This window comes from Gymnoscopelus microlampas (genome assembly GCF_963454915.1).
Source record: "Gymnoscopelus microlampas genome assembly, chromosome: 24".
In the NCBI taxonomy this organism is placed as follows: Eukaryota; Metazoa; Chordata; class Actinopteri; order Myctophiformes; family Myctophidae; genus Gymnoscopelus; species Gymnoscopelus microlampas.
The window spans coordinates 10367631-10388135 of record NC_139961.1 but is presented as its reverse complement, the minus strand read 5'-3'; the positions used below and the strand labels follow the sequence as shown (position 1 = coordinate 10388135).

The following is a 20505-nucleotide window of genomic DNA, read 5'->3' as shown; positions in this document are numbered from 1 at the left end:
AATGGGGTCCTTTAACCTGACGCTACCAGATCCAAGAAGCTTGCTCCACACATTGTTTCACTTCTCGGAGGAAATGATACTCAGACATACTAATGGGGTGGGCCTTGAATCTGTGACTTTCTGCTTACCAGGTGGCCACTCAACCCATTCAGCTATGGCTGTCTCTTTAGTTACAGTGGTTCTCAAACATCTTCATCACAAGGACCCCCAAATTGATATGTATATGGCCGTGGACGCCCATGTCAAAAGATGTAGTGACAGGACCCCCCATAAGTAACATTTATATTAATAACTTGGAGGGAAAAAAAGAGTGTTCCAAATTTGGCAAGATGTTGGGTACACCTTGATACATTGTCAGAACCTGAACTTGAACTTGCAATCTCTCGTATCAAAGGCAGGCGCCATTACTCAGTGAGCCACTGAGCTTTTGTTTAATGCTTCACTCACCCTCACTTTGAATCCATTTCACTGTATACCATTTGTATATTGTTCCTCACACCAGTAGGGATACTATAATACTAGTCCTGTGTAGTGGAAGAAAGCTGGCATCAAAAATTGATACGTATTGGCCACAGACCTCCATCTGAAAAGATTGTGCTGGGATGGCCATAATAAGGGCCGTCAAGATTCTTCAAAATGTTTAATTGTTATTTGTAGGACTTGAACCCAGGACCTTTTCGGACATGCAGAAAGAGTCTTTTCACAGTGAGCTATTGTGGTGACTGCTGGAATAGCCAAATGGAATAGATTTATCACAAAAAAAGACAGAGGATTTCTTCCATAAACATTGAAACATCTAAGCTAAACTAAATAATTTAAACTGCATATTTTGATATGTATTTTGTTGCAGTAATTAAGGAAGTGAAGGGACAGTGGAAGTTACAGTGGATCTTCTTTAATCTGAAGCATGTTTTAAACACCACACTTAAAAACACTAAAGAAACATGTGGAAATGTGTGGAGGTGCCATAGGCAAGCGAGTTCTGACGTGGATACCTAGGCGACCTTGTAAAAAGGCCAAAGCAGGTTCAAGTCCCGCCTAGGCACTGAAGCACATACTCATCGATGTACTCTGTTACCCCCGGTGTACGGGGATGCAGTACAGTGGGGCCGGGGAGCGGTTTAGCTCCCCGGTGTTTCCACACAGTAAAACTAGGTGGTTATGGCAAAAGAAATCACACCTATCTGAACTTTTATGTAACCAAGGTAACAATGACAATTAGGTGAGGTCACTTCCTGAACTGCACTCCTCCCACCTCACTGTACTCCTCCCACCTCACTGTACTCCTCCCACCTCACTGTTTGATGTCTGTGCTGCTGCCCTGTCTGCTGACTGCTGACTGCTGAGCTTTTCTATAACTAAGCTTGTTTATTCACATTGTGATTTATTGAATATTGCTACCCAATGTTAAACATTGGAATGCAGTAGATGGCGCTCACGCACTGTCTTTGGGTTTTCTAGGGTTACATTCAGCTCAGTGATGTTGTGTTTGTCAAGTCTGATACTTTTACTCAAGTAAGAAATGTGAGTACTTTCCAACCACTGGCACACAGCCTATCACTACCTCATGTGTGGAGGTAGTGATGTGTGTGGGCCGGGGGGAACAGTTGTGTTTGTCAAGTCTGATACTTTTACTCAAGTAAGAAATGTGAGTACTTTCCAACCACTGGCACACAGCCTATCACTACCTCATGTGTGGAGGTAGTGATGTGTGTGGGCCGGGGGGAACAGTTTAGGTGACGGACCATTCATTCACAGCATCTGAAGCTACTGAAGGGACATATACTCTAGTCTGTATATACACATTAATAGAGTTATTACAACACATAAATAGAGTTATCAAACACATAATTACACGGAGGCCTTGAAGAATGGGTACGACGGTTTGTTGAAAACTAAAACGGACGTTTGTTATTATGCTGCAGTGGTCACAGCACTAGCACTAGCACTAGCACTAGCACTAGCACTAGCACTAGCACTAGCACTAGCACTAGCATTAGCACTAGCACTAGCACTAGCATTAGCATTAGCACTAGCACTAACACATGGTAGGCCAAAAACTGAACCTTGTAGATCTGCTACTTTGTGTGACCCTTTCGTTTGTTGCAGCTAGTGCTAATGTTAGCTTATTGTTTGAGCACATGTTACTGCTGGCTTTTGTTTGTTTGTTTGCCTATTTTCTGTTGAGCACATGGAGGCTTCCCATGCTCTTTAGCACTTTAATTTAGCCAACATCATTGTGTTTTATTATCTTATTTTAATGCATTTATTTATTATTTCAGTTTTACAAATGAAGTGACCTCCTGTGGTGTCTGTTCTGTCTACCCTACCTGGAGACACGGGTAAAGCAGTATACATTTTATGCATTGCCTCTTTGTGGATTTTAAAGTATTTTAGTTTGTAACATCACTGTCTTCTTTTATACAGCAGCTCTGGTGTTGAGGTTGCCCCCCTCGCCTTGTCCTTGCATTGTGTGCACAGTAGGTTTGTAGGTACACAAAGTAGGTTTTAAGCTGTTTGTTCTTTTAATGATTTGAATATAGTGTTTTATTTAGTGTGATACTAGGGCCGGTAACTAATGCGTCTTGTTTGTTTCCCTAAAGGGACCACACCGGCCACTGTTTTCCACTGTTAATTTACTCTTTTTGTTTTGTTTATTTGAGCCATCTAGCCAAGGTACACTGTAGGCATAGGTTTTAACATTTATCCATATTGGCATATTTTAACTGTTTCTCTCCTCTGTTCTGTTACAGTTTAATTCGTGTAACCCTGTTCAAGGCCGGGTCCGCCCTGCTGCACACGGCTTTCCTCTCAGCTTGGGACTGCATTGGGGACCCCTTTGGTTTTATTGGTGTGTATTGATATAACCTGGCACTGCATGTTTTGTATTTGAATTTTGTATTTATATTGCATGATTTCTTTGAGGCCAGGCCTGTCCCCTTTTCTTTTCCCCTAGTTATTTTGGTATTCACTGTGTGCACGGGCCGACCCGCCCTTCCTTAGACTGCGAGAGGTAACTGTTAGATAGATTGCCATTTTAATACTAAATACCTTGCCTTAAGGACCTTAATTGTCGTGCCATTTTAATACTAAATACCTTGCCTTAAGGACCTTAATTGTCATGCTAGTTTGTAATAGACAACAGTGATGTGTTTTGTGATTTCATGGTAATAAAGTTGTTATATTTTTCCACAAACTGCCTCTAGTAAAGTAATTGTTCCTGTTTAAGGGAAGTTGAACAGTGTAAGGTTTAGGGGTTCCTCCTGCCCCCTCCACAAGCGGGAGGTGGCGTAGTCAGGCATATTACAGTATTACTACTCAGTTACTATGCAATATGGTGTCAACATGGCAAAAAAGCGCTGGTAGTCGGTACACCTGGTTTCTGCTGGGAACAGGGTTCGATTCCCTGCAGCGCTGTGCTTATACTGTTTCACCTTTGTCCTGTTGTGTATGTTTACATAAAATGTTAGCACTCAATTCATTGATTCATAATACCTGAATGCACTTTTTATGCAAAGCTGTTCATGTGAAAGATGGTTGCATACTGAGCAACACCAGAATATTCACCACATGCTGACTGCATGTTTTAATTTCATTGTGGTTCAAGCATAGGATGTTGCTGTGCATTTGATCACTTGGATCTGGGTGTGCTTGCTTTCTTTATTATATATTTTTATGTATTTATCATGTACAATTATTTCATTTCATTTAGACCTATTTGTGTTTGCTATTAGCCTACATATATTATGTGTGCAGTGTGCTTTTTGCAAACTGAAAATGAAATGATGAGAAATGTGCATCAACAGAAGTAGCTATTGCATGCAATACTCCCCCTTCTTAGAAACGCTCTAAAAACGTTCTAAAACATTTTGTTGTCAAGGACCCCCCGAATTGACTTGTATTTGGCAGTGGACCTCAATGTGAAAAGATGTAGTGTCAGGGCCCCCCATGAAAAAGATTTATATTTAAAACTTAAAAAGAATATATATATTTATTCCAAATGTCTTTATTTTCACACAATGTCAGGGTTAAGAATCGAACTCACAACCTTCTGTTTCTCAGGCAGGCTTTAAATCCAGTGGGCCACTGTGCCATGCCTAAATTTGAAGGCCAAATAAATAATGACAGAAAAGCCAAAGGCTTGTTTCCATTGGGGTTCTTTAACATTGAAACATCTAGACAAGTAACAGCACAGCAAACCATAGACAAAGTAATATGCTGTAAAGTTATTTTTTCTTTTCTTTTTTTTAAAGTACTGTTGTGTGTTGTTCGACAAATAGGAATGAAGACCTTCCATAGCAAGGCAGCTGGTAGCACAGTGGGTAAAGACAATGCTAATACTGCCAACATGTTCAGAGATTGTGGGTTCAAACCCCACTGACTCTTTACCCCGAAACCTTCCTTTAAAGACTGAGTTCCAGAAGAACTACTCAGAAGAACTAAGCCGCCCGGAAAGCAGTGAGGATTGGCCGGTACCAATGGCGCAGCGGACTAGTCACAGGGCTAGTGGCGCAGGACACCTTGTACAATGTACTTGGTTCAAACCTCGTGTCAGGTACTGAAAAATAACCCATCGATGCGCGAGCAGTGGGCACCGGGAGGGCCGTGTCCTCCCGGTGGTTTCCAGACAATAAAGCAGAGGGGTTATAGTAAAATTCCAAACGGACAGCTGGAATATTGTGTGTGTGTGTGTGTGTGTGTGTGTGTGTGTGTGTGTGTGTGTGTGTGTGTGTGTGTGTGTGTGTGTGTGTGTGTGTGTGTGTGTGTGTGTGTGTGTGTGTGTGTGTGTGTGTGTGTGTACTAATATACTTACTAATACACAACTAATATACATACTAATATACTGAGAGTTACAGGTTTCCTGGTGGTTTTAACTTGTTTTCTAGAAGTTAGTCTGCAAAGGGAAGCATCACTAAGGATATCAGTCAATTTATCCGTTGCCCCAAGTTACCGGGGACACTTGACTCGAGTGGGAATCGAACCCACTCAAGTCAAGTCATTGGACAGACGCTCTACCAGTTGAGCTATGCTGTTGGCTGAGTGTCACAGGTGTCCTGAACTTGTTTTTCTAGAAGTTAGTCTTCAAAGAAAGCATCACTAAGGATATCAGTCAATTTATCTGTTGCCCCAAGTTACCAGGGATTTCAACCCTGAAGTATGTGACGACTGGGATTTGAACATGGAACCTCGGTGCTGAGAGTCCAACCTTTAGACCACTACTCCATCTCTCCGCCATGCTAAACAGGTCTCTTTGTGGTTTTCACTTGCTCTTTTGTATTTTGGCCATGAAAATCTCAGAGTACAACAACACTGAAGTATGTGACGACTGGGATTTGAACATGGAACCTCTGTGCTGAGAGTCCAACCTTTAGACCACTACTCCATCTCTCCGCCATGCTGAACAGGTCTCTTTGTGGTTTTCACTTGCTCTTTTGTATTTTGGCCATGAAAATTTCAGAGTACAACAACACTGAAGTATGTGACGACTGGGATTTGAACATGGAACCTCTGTGCTGAGAGTCCAACCTTTAGACCACTACTCCATCTCTCCGCCATGCCGAACAGGTCTCTTTGTGGTTTTCACTTGCCCTTTTGTATTTTGGCCATGAAAATTTCAGAGTACAACAACACTGAAGTATGTGACGACTGGGATTTGAACATGGAACCTCTGTGCTGAGAGTCCAACCTTTAGACCACTACTCCATCTCTCCGCCATGCCGAACAGGTCTCTTTGTGGTTTTCACTTGCCCTTTTGTATTTTGGCCATGAAAATTTCAGAGTACAACAACACTGAAGTATGTGACGACTGGGATTTGAACATGGAACCTCTGTGCTGAGAGTCCAACCTTTAGACCACTACTCCATCTCTCCGCCATGCCGAACAGGTCTCTTTGTGGTTTTCACTTGCCCTTTTGTATTTTGGCCATGAAAATTTCAGAGTACAACAACACTGAAGTATGTGACGACTGGGATTTGAACATGGAACCTCGGTGCTGAGAGTCCAACCTGTAGACCACTACTCCATCTCTCCGCCATACCGAACAGGTCTCTTTGTGGTTTTCACTTGCTCTTTTGTATTTTGGCCATGAAAATTTCAGAGTACAACAACACTGAAGTATGTGACGACTGGGATTTGCACATGGAACCTCTGTGCTGAGAGCCCAACCTGTAGACCACTACTCCATCTCTCCGCCATACCGAACAGGTCTCTTTGTGGTTTTCACTTGCTCTTTTGTATTTTGGCCATGAAAATTTCAGAGTACAACAACACTGAAGTATGTGACGACTGGGATTTGAACATGGAACCTCTGTGCTGAGAGCCAAACCTGTAGACCACTACTCCATCTCTCCGCCATACCGAATAGGTCTCTTTGTGGTTTTCACTTGCTCTTTTGTATTTTGGCCATGAAAATTTCAGAGTACAACAACACTGAAGTATGTGACGACTGGGATTTGAACATGGAACCTCTGTGCTGAGAGTCCAACCTGTAGACCACTACTCCATCTCTCCGCCATACTGAACAGGTCTCTTTGTGGTTTTCACTTGCTCTTTTGTATTTTGGCCATGAAAATTTCAGAGTACAACAACACTGAAGTATGTGACGACTGGGATTTGAACATGGAACCTCTGTGCTGAGAGTCCAACCTGTAGACCACTACTCCATCTCTCCGCCATACTGAACAGGTCTCTTTGTGGTTTTCACTTGCTCTTTTGTATTTTGGCCATGAAAATTTCAGAGTACAACAACACTGAAGTATGTGACGACTGGGATTTGAACATGGAACCTCTGTGCTGAGAGTCCAACCTGTAGACCACTACTCCATCTCTCCGCCATACTGAACAGGTCTCTTTGTGGTTTTCACTTGCTCTTTTGTATTTTGGCCATGAAAATTTCAGAGTACAACAACACTGAAGTATGTGACGACTGGGATTTGAACATGGAACCTCTGTGCTGAGAGTCCAACCTGTAGACCACTACTCCATCTCTCCGCCATACTGAACAGGTCTCTTTGTGGTTTTCACTTGCTCTTTTGTATTTTGGCCATGAAAATTTCAGAGTACAACAACACTGAAGTATGTGACGACTGGGATTTGAACATGGAACCTCTGTGCTGAGAGTCCAACCTTCAGACCCCTACTCCATCTCTTTTCGGATTTACCGAAACGAAAAAAAGATTACTAAGTCCAGCGCTCGATGAATGTTAGGGACCAAAAAAAAGTCACTAAAAAGTACTACCAATCAACTTTAAATTGCCTGAAACGTACTCCTAACAGGTTTTTGGGGAAACAATTTTGGCATCCACACTTAGTGATTTTTTCGGATTTAACTTCGTTTCGGTAGTGACACCATTGTGTCACTACCGAAACGAAAAAAAAAAAATAGTTTGTGAACATATAGTAGTATATAGTAGAGTAATGACGCCTGCCTGTGTACCGAGAGGTTGCCCGTACTCACATTTCTTACTTGAGTAAAAGTATCAGACTTGACAAACACAACATCACTGAGCTGAATGTAACCCTAGACAACCCAAAGACAGTGCGTGAGCGCCATCTACTGCATTCCAATGTTTAACATTGGGTAGCAATATTCAATAAATCACAATGTGGATAAACAAGCTTAGTTATAGAAAAGCTCAGCAGTCAGCAGACAGGGCAGCAGCACAGAAATCAAACAGTGAGGTGGGAGGAGTGCAGTTCAGGAAGTGACCTCACCTAATTGTCATTGTTACCTTGGTTACATAAAAGTTCAGATAGGTGTGATTTCTTTTTCCATAACCACCTAGTTTTACTGTGTGGAAACACCGGGGAGCTAAACCGCTCCCGGCCCCACTGTACTGCATCCCTGTACACCGGGGGTAACAGAGTACATCGATGAGTATGTGCTTCAGTGCCTAGGCGGGACTTGAACCTGCTTTGGCCTTTTTACAAGGTCGCCTAGGTATCCACGTCAGAACTCGCTTGCCTATGGCACCTCCACACATTTCCACATGTTTCTTTAGTGTTTTTAAGTGTGGTGTTTAAAACATGCTTCAGATTAAAGAAGAACCACTGTAACTTCCACTGTCCCTTCACTTCCTTAATTACTGCAACAAAATACATATCAAAATATGCAGTTAAAATGATTTAGTTTAGCTTAGATGTTTCAATGTTTATGGAAAAAATCCTCTGTCTTTTTTGTGATAAATCTATTCCATCCATTTGGCTGTTCCAGCAGTCACCACAATAGCTCACTGTGAAAAGACTCTTTCTGCATGTCCGAAAAGGTCCTGGGTTCAAGTCCTACAAATAACAGTGAAACATTTTGAAGAATCTTGACGGCCCTTATTATGGCCACCCCAGCACAATCTTTTCAGATGGAGGTCTGTGGCCAATACGTATCCATTTTTGATGCCAGTTTTCTTCCACTACACAGGACTAGTATTATAGTATCCCTACTGGTGTGAGGAACAATATACAAATGGTATACAGTGAAATGGATTCAAACTGAGGGTGAGTGAAGCATCAAACAAAAGCTCAGTGGCTCACTGAGTAATGGCGCCTGCCTATGATACGGGAGATTGCAAGTTCAAGTCCAGGTTCTGACAATGTATCAAGGTGTACCCAACATCTTGCCAAATTTGGAACACTCTTTTTTTCCCTCCAAGTTATTAATATAAATCTTACTTATGGGGGGTCCTGTCACTACATCTTTTGACATGGTCGTCCACGGCCATATACATATCAATTTGGGGGTCCTTGTGATGAAGATGTTTGAGAACCACTGTAACTAAAGAGACAGCCATAGCTGAATGGGTAGTGTGGCTACCTGGTAAGCAGAAAGTCACAGGTTCAAGTCCCACCCTAGTAGTATGTCTGAGTATCATTTCCTCCGAGAAGGTGTGGGGAAAGGGACTTTAGATGCAGATGGCTTTGAACTATACAGTACATTAAAACACAAACATATTGATGTTGTAGAAAGTAAATGCTTACACCTAATAGCCTTAGTTAAATTAGTTACTATGTATAAAGTAAGTTTGAGTCAGGCATAAATCTATTTAAATAAAGTGAATTACAGTGGTGGAAAAAGTACTCAAATGTTTTACTTAAGTAAAAGTATTGATACTGCAATGTAGAAGGTTACTTTAGTAAAAGTGCTAAAGTATTGGTATCAAAATGTGCTTAAAGTACCAAAAGTAAAAGTACTAAAATGTTTGAAATGTTGAAAGCTCACAACGCGTCGCGCTGTGAGCTTGTAGATCTGCCATTTTCAAATAGCCTAGGTATAAAATAGGACTAAAGTGGTTAATTTATGTTTTATAAAGTAATAAATACTTTATACCTGCAAAGTAACAGAAGGTGCAGTGCATTTCTTGCAGGTGATGAAAGAGGACTGGTGAACTGAAGAAAATTAAAATGCATGCAGTAATGCATATTCATTTCAACCTGTACCTCCACCCTCCTATGACACATTTTAACACTGCTGCCCCACCATAACAATGTAACCTATCAAGTGCTAATAAACCAGGGAAATGTAAATGCAACGCAAACCATGAGCAGGGCACCACAGGGAATCGAACCCTGTCCTAGTAAAACCAGGAGAACCAGACCAGTGCCTTTTTTTGTTTTTTTTTGCGTTTGTTTTTTTGATGACGCGAACGGCGCATTTTATGACGCGAATGGCGCAACGCAAGTGACCTAACCAGCAGCAGCAAAGAATTAAAAAAAGTTCCTACCGTCCAGCCATCTTCACTGCACACGCTGCAGCAACAGCCATAGATATAGAAACCTAGAGCGTCACCGCGGATTCTATCGGCATTTCCTCTGTCACTCCAGCCACCTGCATGTCCTCAAGATGTCTTCTTCTGGTCAACTTCAGATTCTTCTGTAAAGACGACAAAACCGTTCAGTTGTGTAGGCAATTGGTTCTCAAAGTGGGGTCCCAGGACCCTCAGGGGGTGTTAATATAGCATCACAATAATTGTGTGTGTGTGTGTGTGTGTGTGTGTGTGTGTGTGTGTGTGTGTGTGTGTGTGTGTATATATTTTTTAAGCAAACATAACATAATAACTCAAATCTTTGCTTCTGGGGGTCCCTGGAACCAAATATTTGAGATGGGGCCAAATACATATAATTTTGGGGGTCCTTGACATGAAAGTTTGAGAACCACAGGTGTAGGCCTACAGGGTCACATTTTGGAAGCCTTGACTACCGTGCTTATAGTCTGTTCTGGTTTCAGAAATGACTAAAGACAGGTAGCAGTTCGCAAACATTTACATGTCAAGGACCCCCAAAGTCATTTGTATTTGGCCACAGACCCCATCTGAAAACATGTGCCAGGGACCCACATACAAGATTTGTGTTAATAATATTGTTTTTAATAAAACACACATCTTGTAGCCTTACGGGGTCCCTGTCATAGGAGAGTCCTTGATATGGAAGAGGTTTGAAAACAACTGATTGAGTTGGGTTTAGTAGTTGTAATTTAGTTGTAGGCTATAGTTTAGGCTATAAACCCAATTCTTAAACAATAATGTTAAATATTGAGGCTAAAAATATATAATTTTCATATCATTCAAACAGTTTGTATTTACCTGCACTGCAGAGGGGACAGGTTCCATTCTGAAGTGATCCACCCTGGCATCTCTCACCTGCCTTCTATTTATATCTAATAAGCACTGCTCACATCAGTCTGGAGTGAATGGATCCCAGTTTGCTTTCAATCAACACTAATGATGATGACACTAGTGTGTGTGTGTGTGTGTGTGTGTGTGTGTGTGTGTGTGTGTGTGTGTGTGTGTGTGTGTGTGTGTGTGTGTGTGTGTGTGCGTGCGTGCGTGCGTGCGTGCGTGCGTGCGTGCGTGCGTGCGTGCGTGTGTTCTTCATGTGATTAGTGGAAGGTAACTGGGGTCTTCAACGCACGTTTTTCAAGCCACAACGACCCCTGTGTTAGTGAGTGCTACCTACTGGGCTGGCTGCATTTCCAATATTTAACCGTGGGTAGCAATATTCAACTAGACGCGTCGCAATTCAGGGCAATTGCAAAGTGTGGTTGCGCCGACGGAGTTGCGGGTCGCTGCCACCGGGACTCGAGGAATACGCTGGGAAGAATACTGTCAGAGGCTGCGCCAATTACATTGTCACGTAACTCCTGAGATCAATTGCGTTTCATTTTGAGAGGATTGATCCCCCCAAAATAAGGTTTTTGCATCAAACGGTTACATTTTGAGCATTTGTGGCGCCCCCTATGGATCAAAGTGGAAATGCTTTTGGGGATTTGTTGAGTAAACCACCCTTGACATGTGATTCAAATTTGGGATTGACTGGACGTTTCGTTCGTGATTTGTGGCCTTTTTTGTAAAATGGGCCCCTTCCGCTAACTTTGGAAGCCATTTACGGACGAACGGTAATGACTATCAAAATTCCGCTTGGAGTTGTTTCATGTCATGGGTCCAATATTTTTATTCTACGACCTACGGTTCAGGAGTTATAGGCCAAAACGTAAAGTGGCCTGTTATAGCGCCACCATTAGGCCGACTGGTGTAATTATTTTTTTAATAATTTCGCACTAAATGATGAACCTCCCCTCCAAGTCTTGTAACACTAGCCCTTACGGTTTTTGAGAAAGAGTTTTTTCAGTTTCCCATTAAAGTGGATGGGGACATTTAATGCACTAATAAATCAATATCAATTAAACTATGCACCCAATCTCTTAGCAAAATACAAGCGCACGATTCCCGATGAGGCCGGTCATTTTTGACATATGGCACTAAATTGGGAAAAATAAACTGTGGGAGGAGTTACGGTTTGAAATAAAGTTTATCTAGCATAATAATAAAGTGTAAGGATTACTATAGTCTGGTTGCCCTGTTAGGGCAACCAGACTATACCAGACTAATTATAAAACGTGTGAATGGACTTTCTAGGTGAAAGCGTTGTTTGAGGTGCCAAAACTTTTAAAGGAGTACATTTCTAAACCTATGAAACATTTCAAAGATTTGTTTTTAGGCAAACATTGTTCACAGTAAGATGAACATTTTAAAGTTTGAATGGGGTTTCTAGGCGTAAGTATGTAGGACTAGTAGCCTGCCAAAGTTTGTACTTTTTACCCTGAAATCTATAAAAGCAGTGATGGTCAATGGCAAAATGGACGAGAGTTTCTAGGTGAAAGTGTTTTTTTGAGGTCCCAAAGTCTTCCATCGGCCTCCATTATAAATCTCTGAACATTTTAAAGTTTGAATGGGGGTTCTAGGCGTAAGTATGTAGGACTTGTAGCCTGCCAAAGTTTGTACTTTTTTCCCTTTAAATGTCCATTTTGCCAGACATAACCCCCCACCTTTAACTATCAGGAAACAGGGGAGGGACGCAGTGCCCCCAATGGTCCTCCGTGTACATTGATGGCATGGGACTTGAACCTGCGAACTGTCTGTAGCAGAGGCAACCGATCAAGCGCACCACACCACTGCGCCAACGTACCTTTGGGCCCTCGGCAGGTGTCTTCTGGCGACTTTGACTTGCTTTTTTGTATTTTGGCCTTGAAAATGTCAAAGCACTACAACATCGAAATATGGGACAACTGCGATTTGAACAAGCAACCTCTGTGCTGAGAGTTTGATCTCTATACCACTACACCATCTCTCCCTGGCTTAAAGCAGTTATCTCTTGTCAGTTGTCAGCCTTCAGTCCGTTAGTAAAGGTGAAAAGCAATGAACCATAGAAGGACTGGGATTTGAACATGGCATCTCCATGCTGAGAGTCTGATCTTTAAACCACTATATCATCTCTCAGCCACTCCCATCATATGTATCTTCGTACTGTTGAAGCGCTTTAGCCTTCAGTTAGTAAAGTAATGAAAGACTTGAAACCTCTGTACTGGGAGTCGGCTCACCAACCCACTAGGGCATCTCTCACTGATTCAGAACATACTGTATGTCTCTTAGTACTGTTGGAGCACTCTTTTGTATGTTAGCCTTCAGTTAGTAAAGGTGAAAAGTAGTGAACTATAGAAAGACTGGGATTCGAACATGGAACCTCTGCACTGGGAGTCGGATCACTAGCTCACTAGGGCAACTCTCACTGATTCACAACATATGTCTCTTAGTACTCTTGGAGCGCTCTTTTGTATGTTAGCCTAAAGTTTCTAAAGTTGAAAAGTAATGAACAAAGAAAGACTGGGATTCGAACATGGAACCTCTGCACTGGGAGTCGGATCACTAGCTCACTAGGGCATTTCTTCCTGATTCACAGCATATGTCTCTTAGTACTGTTGGAGCGCTCTTTTGTATATTAGCCTTCAGTTAAGTAAAGTTGAAAAGCAATGAACTATTGAAGGACTGGGATTTGAACATGGAATATCTGTGCTGAGAGTTTGATGATTAGACCACTACACCGTCATTCAATCTCTTTCTGCAAATGTCTCTTCGTACTGTTGAAGCGTTCTTTTGTACGTTAGCCTTCAGTTAGGAAAAGTTGAAAAGCAATTAACTATTAGGAGGACAGGGGTTTGAACATGGCATTTCTGTGCTGAGAGTCTGATGACCAGACCACTACGCCGTCATTCAGTCTCCCTCTAGATGTCTCTTAGTACTGTTGAAGCGTTCTTTTGTATGCTAGCCTTCAGTTAGTAAAGTTAAGTTGATATACTATAGCATTGAACTATACTGTACATCGAGCCAATCATGCAGAATTGAGAAACGCGTAGCCTATAGCAAAATATGGTACAATTTCACTTTCTGACCATTCTATTCTATATAATTCTATTCTATATAATGTTTAGTGCTGTACTTGTGGGTGTACGATAGTGAAGTATTGATCCAGTCTGATGTCCATGGTCTGTAGTCCTGGAACAAACTTCTGAACGTTCAACCCAGTTTGTTTCACCTTCAGCTAGAGAGAGAGACATAGAAAAAGATAGCCTGAAAAGTCATGGAAATGCGGGACTGTCCCACGCAAAGGGAGACATCTCACCCTACCTCCAACTGTACAGTACATGTGTGTTTTGACACTTGCTTTGGCAATGTAAACATACAGTATGTTTTCTCATGCCAATGTGTACCCTACAATTCAATTCAAAGTTCCTTTGAATTGAATTGTAGGGTACACAGCTACACAGTGACAGGCATACATCTTACGTCTCTGTCAAAGACGATGTGGAAAGGGAAATTGTTACAGAAAGCCTCCTCTTCCAGCCACAGCTTGTCAGGGTAACATGGTGTGAAGGTGCTCTGGAGCCTGCCTGGAAGGTACATCAAACACACCCATTACAGTGACTTTGATGTGTTATCTTGAGACAACTTGCTGTGATTTAGCAATGTAATAAAGTTTCATTTCATTTCATTTCGTCGGGTGTAAAAAAACTCATATGTCCCAAACTGTTACTTTTCAGGATTCAAATTCAAAAGTAGCAGATCTACAAGCTTGCGCCGTGTTTCAAGCTTGTGGATCTGCTACTTTTGATGCTTTTGTGTGCTGCTGTAGTATGATCAAGTAGGGCGTTAATTTAGAAAAAAACACAAAAAGTTAAAATATGGAGTTAAGAGGTTTCTGCCCGACAGCAACGATTTAATACATGGTAAATGCATGTTCAGACACCAGACTGGAAAGTAGAGCAGATTATGTGAAAACATGGAATAAGCTACAGGCTAGTGATGCACTTCAAATTTGTGTTTTTATGGTTTGGTGGTTTTGATTATTTTGATAATTTTTGGGATTTTAGGTGGTTTTCAGTGTTTTTGTATTTTGTGAGTTAATGCGACGTGCTGCGTGCCATGTAATTGTATTGGACTATTTATTTTCAAATGGCCCAAAGGCCCAATTATTTTCAAATGGCCACATGGAAGTACAGGGCTGGTCTTATGTGTCTCATACTTGACAGTCAAGGGTTTCTTCCTTTGCGTATTTAAACAACACAACAATGCACACACACTAATATGTTTGTTCTTTTGTTTTTACATAATTATTTTAAATTATACTTTTCACTATGGAGCAGTGCAACATCAAATATTATTCAAATAGTACTATTCAAATCAGGTTTAAAGAGAATAATTACAAGCTAATAACATGGAAAATTGGTTCCAACCTTTTCCTAAGAGGACCACGGTCCTGACCAGCTCCCAGCGACTCCTCTTCCCAGCTGGTCGCTCAGGCAGGGAGGCACACCTCTCCTTCATCCTACTCAAGGTCTCCTGATTTCGGCCACACAAAACACAGCAACAGCAACCAACACAGTCACACACACATGATACTGACCATGATACTGACTGTGATACTGACCATGATCTTTTTTTTGGACGAATTTGGAGCCATTTCAAAGATGTGCCCAAAAACAAATAAATAACAAACATATCAAATAGTGTACATTTCCTTAAAGGGAATGAATGTATTTACAGTAATTAAGTCTGACTAGAAGCAAGGATAAAACATATCCCCACCAGGTGATGAAAATGAATTACTAGAAGGAGGATAGCATGGATTCCCCCCCCCCCCCCCCCCCCCAACACACACACACACACACACACACACACACACACACACACACACACACACACACACACACACACACACACACACACACACACACACACACACACACACACACACACACACACACCCTCTCCTCTCTCTCCTGGCCTTGTTCAGTGGCAGCCTGGCAGATGTTGGTGGTGTTGGTGGCCCTGCGAGTCTGTTCCACCACAAACACCACATGCTCCTTCTTCCCTGTGCGCTCATCCTCTTCAGACTGGTCCAGAACCCACATGTTCACCTCACTGTCGAAGAAGTCTTTGGCAACCGCTTCAATGATACCTGCAGCCAGAATAGAATATTAAGACCTGGAACGCATCTTTTTCATTTGAGCTAAAAAGCATTATTTTACACTTTGGCTATTCAAAAAGATATCAAAAAGATAGCAGATAGCAGATATACAAGCAGATATACAAGCTCGTAGCGCGCAAGCTTGTAGATCTGCTATTTTTTTTTTAAATCGTGAAAAAATGTGTGCAAATCTTTGAATATGTAGATAGATAGATAGATCTTTATTGTCATTGTACAGGTACAGGTACAGGTACAACGAAATTAAAAGTGCCAACCAATTAGTGCATCAATCACTCAATATAAAACATCAATCTATAATAAACACATAGCTAAAACACGCATCAACATACAGTACTTCTTGCATTTCACAGACCCCTATTGCACTTAATATGTCATCCCAGCTGTTATTGCACAACCCGCATTGCACATAACTTAAAAACAAAACAGCATAAGAAACATAAATAGCAGCAGCCTATCACTTCATAGCAGCATTGAGTGCAACTACCGCTGTGGGGTAGAAACTATTGCAAAATCTACTGGTCCCTGACATAATTGATCTGTACCTTCTGCCTGACGGCATCAGATGGAACAGGGAATGTCCGGGGTGAGAATTGTCCTTTAGAATGTTCTGTGTTTTTTTGGAAGAGCGGGATCTGTGTAGGTGTTCGAGTGAGGGCAGAGGGCAGCCAATGATCTTCTGTGCTGTGTTAATGACCCTCTGGAGCTTTTTCCTCTGATCTGCCGTGCAGCTGTTGTACCACACGCATATGCAGTACGTTAGAATGCTCTCCACGGAGCAACGATAGAAGGACACCAGCAGTCTCTGTGTGATGTTGTTACCCCTGAGTACCCTCAAGAAGTACAGTCTCTGCTGGGCCTTTTTCAGCAGCTCCGAGGTGTTCACAGTCCAGGTCAAGCCCTCCTCCATGTGGACTCCCAGGAAGCGAAAGGAGGCCACCCTCTCCACACAGTCCCCATTGATGATCAGTGGTAGAATGTCCGTTTTATTTATCCTGTAGTCGATGACCATTTCCTGGGTCTTAGCAGTGTTTAGGAGCAGGTTGTTTCCTCTGCACCACTCAGACAGCTGCCCCACTTCATCCCTGTAGGCAGACTCATTCCCTTTGGAGATGAGCCCTACTACTGTGGTGTCATCCGCAAACTTCACCATGGTGTTGCTGCGGTGGGCGGGGGTGCAGTTGTGTGTGTAGAGGGTGTAGAGCAGTGGGCTCAGTACACAGCCCTGTGGGGAGCCGGTACTGAGGCTGAGGGAGGTGGACGTGTGACGGCCCACTCTCACCCTCTGGCTGCGGTCGGACAAAAAACTCTTAATCCACATGCAGGTGTTATGTGGAAATCCCAGGTCCCGCAGTATGTCCACCAGTCTGTGGGGAAGGATGGTGTTGAATGCAGAGCTAAAATCCACAAAGAGCATCCTCACATAGCTCCCCCTCTGCTCCAGGTGGGACAGTGCAGCATGGAGGGCTGTGGCTACAGCGTCCTCTGTGGATCTGTTGGCCCTGTACGCAAACTGGTGGGGGTCAAAGCCTCGGGGCAGGAGTGATGTGATGTGACCCCGGACCAGCTTTTCAAAACACTTCATCACCACTGGTGTGAGTGCGACTGGCCGGTAGTCATTTAGACTGGAGATATGGCGTTTCTTGGGCAGGGGGACTATAATGGAGGTTTTTAGACAGGGTGGGACAGTGGACTGGGCGAGGGACTGGTTGTAGATCCTGGTGAAGACCCCAGCCAGCTGGTCTGCGCAGTCCTTCAGCACACGTCCTGTGACGCCGTCGGGACCCGCAGCCTTCCTCGGGTTGATGGCCCTCAGCGTGCGCCTCACTTCATGCTCCTCGACAGTGAAGGTGAAGCTGCTGTGGACCGTGGGGTGTGACGTGGTGGCTGTCTCAGGTGGCTCTGCCTCGAAACGGGCAAAGAAGGTGTTCAGCTCCTCTGCCAACGGGGCGTCACCTTCAACAGCTCCGAGGGTGGTCCTGTAGTTGGTGAGATGCTGGACTCCCTGCCACACCTGCCTGCTGTTGTTGCTGTCCAGATGGTCCTCTATCTTCCTCCTGTAGTCCGACTTGGCCTCTCTGATGCCTCTTCTCAGGTTGGTCCTGGCTGTGTTGTAGAGGGCCCTGTCCTCAGACCTGAAGGCAATGTCCCTCTCCTTCAGCAGCCGCTTGACCTCCCGAGTCATCCAGGGCTTCTGGTTGGGGTAGACCCGGATGCGTTTGTCCACTGTGACAGTGTCTGTGCAGTGGTTGATATAACACAGGACACTGTCTGTGAACACATTCAGGTCCTGATGTTCAAAGACGTCCCAGTTGGTACTGTCGAAGCAGTCCTGCAGCTGCTGAGAGGCATCATCAGGCCAGGTTTTAACAGTTTTTATGATGGTAGGTGCAGTTTTCCTGAGAGGGGCATATGCAGGAATTAAAAGCAGGGACATATGGTCGGACTTGCCCAGGTGCGGGAGTTGTTTTGCCCTGTAGCCAAGCTTGATGTTAGTGTAGACCTTGTCCAGAGTCTTAGCTCCTCTAGTAGCACATTTTACATGCTGATGGAATTTAGGGAGCGCTGCTTTCAAGTCTGCATGATTAAAATCCCCTGCTATGATGTATACAGCGTCAGGATGCTTGCTCATTTGGCTGCTAATGCTGCCATGTAACTGTCCAATAGCCGAGCTAGCATTAGCTTCCGGTGGAATGTAAACAACAGTCGTCATGACAACAGTAAACTCTCGGGGGAGATAAAACGGCCTGCATTTAACCGTCATATACTCCAGGTTTGGGCAGCAGTGACTATCTACAATCACTGTATTTGTACACCAGTTGTTGTTGACGTACATACAGAGCCCCCCTCCTGTTTTCTTACCGGCGTTCTCTGTCCTGTCATGACGCAGTGTGGTGTAGCCTTCTAGCTCGATAGCAGAGTCCGATGTGAGTGGGTGAAGCCAAGTCTCCGTGATGAGCAGGATGCAGCAGTCCTTCACGGTCTTATTAGCTGAAGTCTGAAGCTTTAATAACTCCATTTTCTTCGTGTTGAGGGATCTGACGTTGGCGAGATACAGACTGGGAAGCGGTGGTTTGAGCGGCTGCCTCCGTAGCCTGACTAGCACGCCAGCCCTGCAGCCTCTCTTCTGCTTCCTCTCTCCGCGCCGCCTTCGCCTCCTCCCAGCTGGGATAGTGTACCATGGCGAGCCGGGGCTCCTAGCGATATCCTCCGGTGTGTTGTGTACGCGGTGAAACGCGGCTGTAACACTCTGCTTGTTACAAACTCCTATCCTAAGGAGATCCTGCCGGCTATAGGTGTTCGCTTGGCTAAAAGTACACAAAAAGACGAGCGACAAAAAACATAAACAAAGCCATTCAAAGCACCGACCGGGAGAGCACTGAGCCGCAGCAACTGTGTGCGCCGCCATCTTGAATCTTGAAGTATTATTTAAAGCGAACATTTTAACTCTATTCTTTGCTTCTGGGGGGTCCCTGGAACAAAATATTTTGAGATGGGGTTCGGCGGCCAAATACATATGATTTTGGGGGTCCTTGACATGAAAAAGTTTGAGCACCACTGATATAGAAACATACTTTTTTTCAGAATACTGTTGGGATTTAGAAGACATTTGTAGAATCGGCTTCAGGTTTTAATGGGTTAACACAACACAATAGAATAGAATAGAATAGATTCTGCTGTGTCTGTGTAGAGTCATATCAGTCATCCAAGATATTATTTATTTTATTTTATTTTATAGAAATAATGTTATTGAACAAGACAATCAACTAAGCCAATTAAAAATGTATTCATAATATTAAACTTTTCTAAGTCGACCAATTCCTAACAGGCAAAGGAATATGAGAATCTATTTTGTTTTGCCTTGTTAAATAAAGGTAAAATAACGTTTACCTGGTACAATATGATACAAGCCCTTCCTGTCAGAGTAGTAATGCAGTAACATCCTTCCGTCTTCAGTCTTTTCCGTACGGAAAGACGGTGCATTCATCTCCTGAGAACCACAATTAAAGGGAAGTTAACTGTAAGCTCTGCATTGTCAAGCCTTGCCTTGCCAAGCCTCGCCAACTTTTTGCATCGCCAACATGGGAGAATTGCTGCTTGACCTGTTAGTATATGTAAAGTGTTTTGAGACAACTTGTTATGACTTAGCACTGATATCAAATCGATTGATTGATTTATCTAAGGTCTCTGGCATCTCTGCAGTGGTTTGGGTCTGCTGGCATGTTTCAGGAACCAGGAAACCCACACCATATGAGACCCACATCAACTGCCTACCGACAGTGGTGCAAAGTACATTTACTCAAGTACTGTACTTAAGTTTTTTTTTATTTACTGGAGTATTCCCAATTTTCTGTACTTTTACTTCTACTCCACTACATCTCAGAGGCAAATATTGTACTTTTACTCCACTAAAATGATTTGAAAACTTTAGTTACTAGTTACTTTGCGGACATAAATTATTACATTATAAAACATACATTAACCACTTTAGCCCTATTTTATACATACTGTAGGCTATTTGAAAATAGCCGAACTACAAGCTCACAACGCGTCGCGATGCGACGCGTTGTGAGCTTGTAGATCTGCTATTTTTAAACATTTTAGTACTTTTACTTTTGGTTCTTTAAGCACATTTGGATACCAACACTTTTTTACTTTTACTCAAGTAAATTTTTAATTACGGACTTTTACTTGTA

General features: G+C 43.0%; 1 protein-coding gene across 1 annotated transcript in view; it reads right to left on the bottom strand.

The window, feature by feature from the left end:
- The window catches only part of gucy1b2 (guanylate cyclase 1, soluble, beta 2), a 33049-nt gene that overhangs the window by 10398 nt on the left and 2146 nt on the right, over nucleotides 1–20505 (bottom strand). The window contains exons 3-7 of the mRNA XM_084051168.1: nucleotides 19700–19799; nucleotides 15564–15781; nucleotides 15057–15162; nucleotides 14110–14213; nucleotides 13763–13864 (exon numbers count right to left, since the gene is read on the bottom strand). Coding sequence (XP_083907294.1) covers nucleotides 13763–13864; nucleotides 14110–14213; nucleotides 15057–15162; nucleotides 15564–15781; nucleotides 19700–19799 — 630 coding nt within the window. The remainder of the gene's footprint in view (nucleotides 1–13762; nucleotides 13865–14109; nucleotides 14214–15056; nucleotides 15163–15563; nucleotides 15782–19699; nucleotides 19800–20505) is intronic.